The 3,153-nt window shown below is 35.1% G+C and overlaps 1 protein-coding gene across 1 annotated transcript; it reads right to left on the minus strand.

Annotated features, from left to right (window-relative positions):
* Positions 1-29: 29 nt before the first annotated feature.
* LOC105315641 (latent-transforming growth factor beta-binding protein 2-like) lies at positions 30-2,476 on the minus strand (the record flags this gene model as incomplete). The annotated part of the gene is made up of 12 exons (XM_020006851.1): positions 2,469-2,476; positions 2,139-2,424; positions 1,861-2,092; positions 1,663-1,764; positions 1,520-1,612; positions 1,356-1,472; positions 1,181-1,300; positions 957-1,079; positions 621-746; positions 456-575; positions 283-411; positions 30-233 (listed from the first exon to the last, which is right to left on the minus strand). Coding segments are annotated over exons 1-12 (1,660 nt in total), but the record flags the coding sequence as incomplete, so codon positions are not given.
* Positions 2,477-3,153: the final 677 nt, after the last annotated feature.

A 3,153-nucleotide genomic window follows, 5' to 3' on the forward strand; every position in this document is an offset into this window, starting at 1 on the left:
ATCACAAGGTAGCTGCAGGTAACCATTACTTGGTGATGTCAATGTAGGACAAGGAAGAGGAGAGCAATAGGGAGGGACTCCAGACCAATGTCCGTTTGGTTGGCAGGTGCGTGGAGATGAATCGCTTAATACATATCCACTGTTACAAGTATAATGACATGTATTATTAGTCCTGTTACCATTACAGTAAAGGTTTCCATTAATTGGTGGAAGTATGACTTGGCACACTTTAGCTATAAATATTATTCCCAATATGAGAAAAATGGAAGTATAATAGCTTACGTTCACATGTCATGCCATCCCTGCCATATTCAAATCCTTCTTTACAGGAACATGTATAGCCGCCTAATGTATTCTGACACACTTGATGATCACCAGAGCAGATACTAGGATTCTCACATTCATCAATATCTGATCATATAAATAGAATATCAGAGAAAACAAAGCTTAATTACCAAAACAGAAATATTTGAATCTTTTTTCATAACCGTTATTACAAGAGCAATCATAAGACCCTTCAGTGTTAATGCATATTTGAGAGCAGCTATTAGCATCAGTATCACATTCATCAATATCTACAAATACATTGTTGGTATATATAGACAGTGAGTTGGTCATACCTATACAATATCCTGATTCATTCTTGTGATATCCATTAATACAATCACAACTATAACTGCCATGTGTGTTGAAGCAGTTACTATTGATTGGGCACAGGTTAGGATTCTCAATGCATTCATCAATTTCTATTTAATTTAAGTTCACATAAATACATTATGAATACAGTACAGCTCCATGTGTTCATAGTATAATATTTTTATGATAATGAGAAAAAAATAGACTTTTGTAAATTAAATAGTAGCTACATTTTGTAAATAAAATTATAAATCTCTTTTTAAAGTAAAAGATATTGGACCATGGAAATTTGGAGCTATCACTGACAGTTACTACCTCACCTTCACAATAGTGACCATTAACATGTAGCCTGAATCCTGACCTACATTCACAGTAGTAGCTTCCATTAGTATTGGCACAGCTATGATCACAGCCACTAATATTCAAATAACACTCATCAATATCTATGAGAAAACACCTCCTAGTTATTACAGTAAAACTAACACAGATTAAATAGAGCCCAAACTTGTAGATAACAATGAAAGGAATTTTAAGTTCTCCTTACCCAGACATAGCCCATATTCAGTCATAGTGTATCCATCAATACATGAACATGTGTATGAGCCTAATGTGTTGTTGCAGAAGTGTGTGCAATTATTAGAACCAGTCTCACATTCATCTATGTCTACAATAAGCAAATTCCTCAATCATGTTAGTGTAAATATATTAATTACCATTACCTCTACAAGTTGAATTATCACTCAAAATCTCATATCCAGGACCACAATAGCAGGCATATGACCCTTCTGTATTGTTACAAAACTGATCACAGGCAACATATGTACATTCATTAATGTCTATATTAGAAAATAAACAATACTTATAATGAGTAATGTATGTATACCTGTTCTACATCTTGAACCAGTCCATCCAGGATCACAAACACAATTATTATTTAGAGTACAAATGCCACGTAAACATGGTGGTGTACAAAACACTATAAAATAAGAATCAACACTCCAATTGATGTCATCACAGTACATGTACCTTGATCACAGTGATCACCAGTCCAACCATCGAAGCATCTGCAAACATTATTAGCAACGCATGTCCCATTACCACATGAGAAATTACAGACTGGTACCATTGCTAAAGAGTTGCACAGATTACATACATATGTATACTGCTAAGGCAGGCCTGACCCTTGCAAAGGAGGAGGGTCAAGCCTGTTGACCTAATACTTACCAGAGTCAATCCTGTAAACAACATTGCTCCAGCCTGATATGGCACCATCACAGTCAATATTAACAGCTAGGCTTGCATTGTTTGACAGTGGATGCTTTTCATAAAATGTACCATTTAGACTGAAGCCAATACCAGCACCATATGTTGTCCATCTTATGAGTCCACACTGATAGGTAAATATTGAGTATGTTATTCTTCCTTGCACTGCAATTAGAACTTGAAAGTAGTTTGACTATAGAATTCGCTAAAAATTGCATTCTGATATGATCTTAATTTACCTCATTGGACTCACAATTCTGATTAAAGGGACATACATCATGCCAATAAGCCCACAACAACCAATCAGTACTGAAAGAGACACCAGAATGACTAGTTAAGAATGCATTAACTTTATTGATGAGAGAAGAGGATCCTGATACTATTTGATAACGTAACTCTCTTGAACCAGCCAACCATATATCATCCCAATATGGAGCAACAATGGCTAGATTACGGCTAATAGCATCAAATTCCACTGGTCTATAAGCAGTATAACTGAGACCAAAGCTAACCAAGCCATTGCTACTAACCTATTGAACAAAAATAAAACCCATTAGCAATTGTCTCACATAGGCATCATTGAAGTCAATGCCTCCAAACTGAAGAGTAGTTGGCAATGCTACATAAACATAGCTATCATCTACATTAGTGAACACATTATAGTCAGGAGGAGACACAAATGGAAGATACTGTTGAGCAACTGCAATAGATCTGAACTTAATTTCATTATTATAAACTAGTATTTACCTATGGAAGTAAGGGATAAAATGCTCCACAGTAACAGATGAAGTATCATAATCTGTAGACTTTCAAATAAAATATTTGCAGAATTAGATCTAACAGCTCTAGCCTAGTCTAGAGCAATAGGCTGGATCTCAATGTCTACTAGGAGGAGTGGTCTATGCAGGCTTAGAATGATAGAGCCATTGATCATAATTATTGATAGTGCTCAAGACGTTATACATTGCCTAGTGTTAACAAAAAATAATAGTTAAACAATTTTAAGTGTCGAATCTTTTGTTTACTTAAATCTAGATTTATAGTCATTAATTTAGTGATGCCAATCCTTTAAAGGTTGAGATTACCACCAAAATACAACTGCTCTTACTGGATAATATAACTAGCTTTCCCAGTGAGTTTTACCATAATAGGATCAGCTTGCTTTGCATGGAATAATACCATAAGGATGTGGTTTACCAATCTTTACGCTGTTTTAGTGTCTGCACTTAATTTGACTAAACTGATGTCCTTACA

This window comes from Amphimedon queenslandica, unplaced genomic scaffold (assembly GCF_000090795.2).
Source record: "Amphimedon queenslandica unplaced genomic scaffold, v1.1 AMPQUscaffold_9086_Cont18972, whole genome shotgun sequence".
Taxonomy (NCBI): domain Eukaryota; kingdom Metazoa; phylum Porifera; class Demospongiae; order Haplosclerida; family Niphatidae; genus Amphimedon; species Amphimedon queenslandica.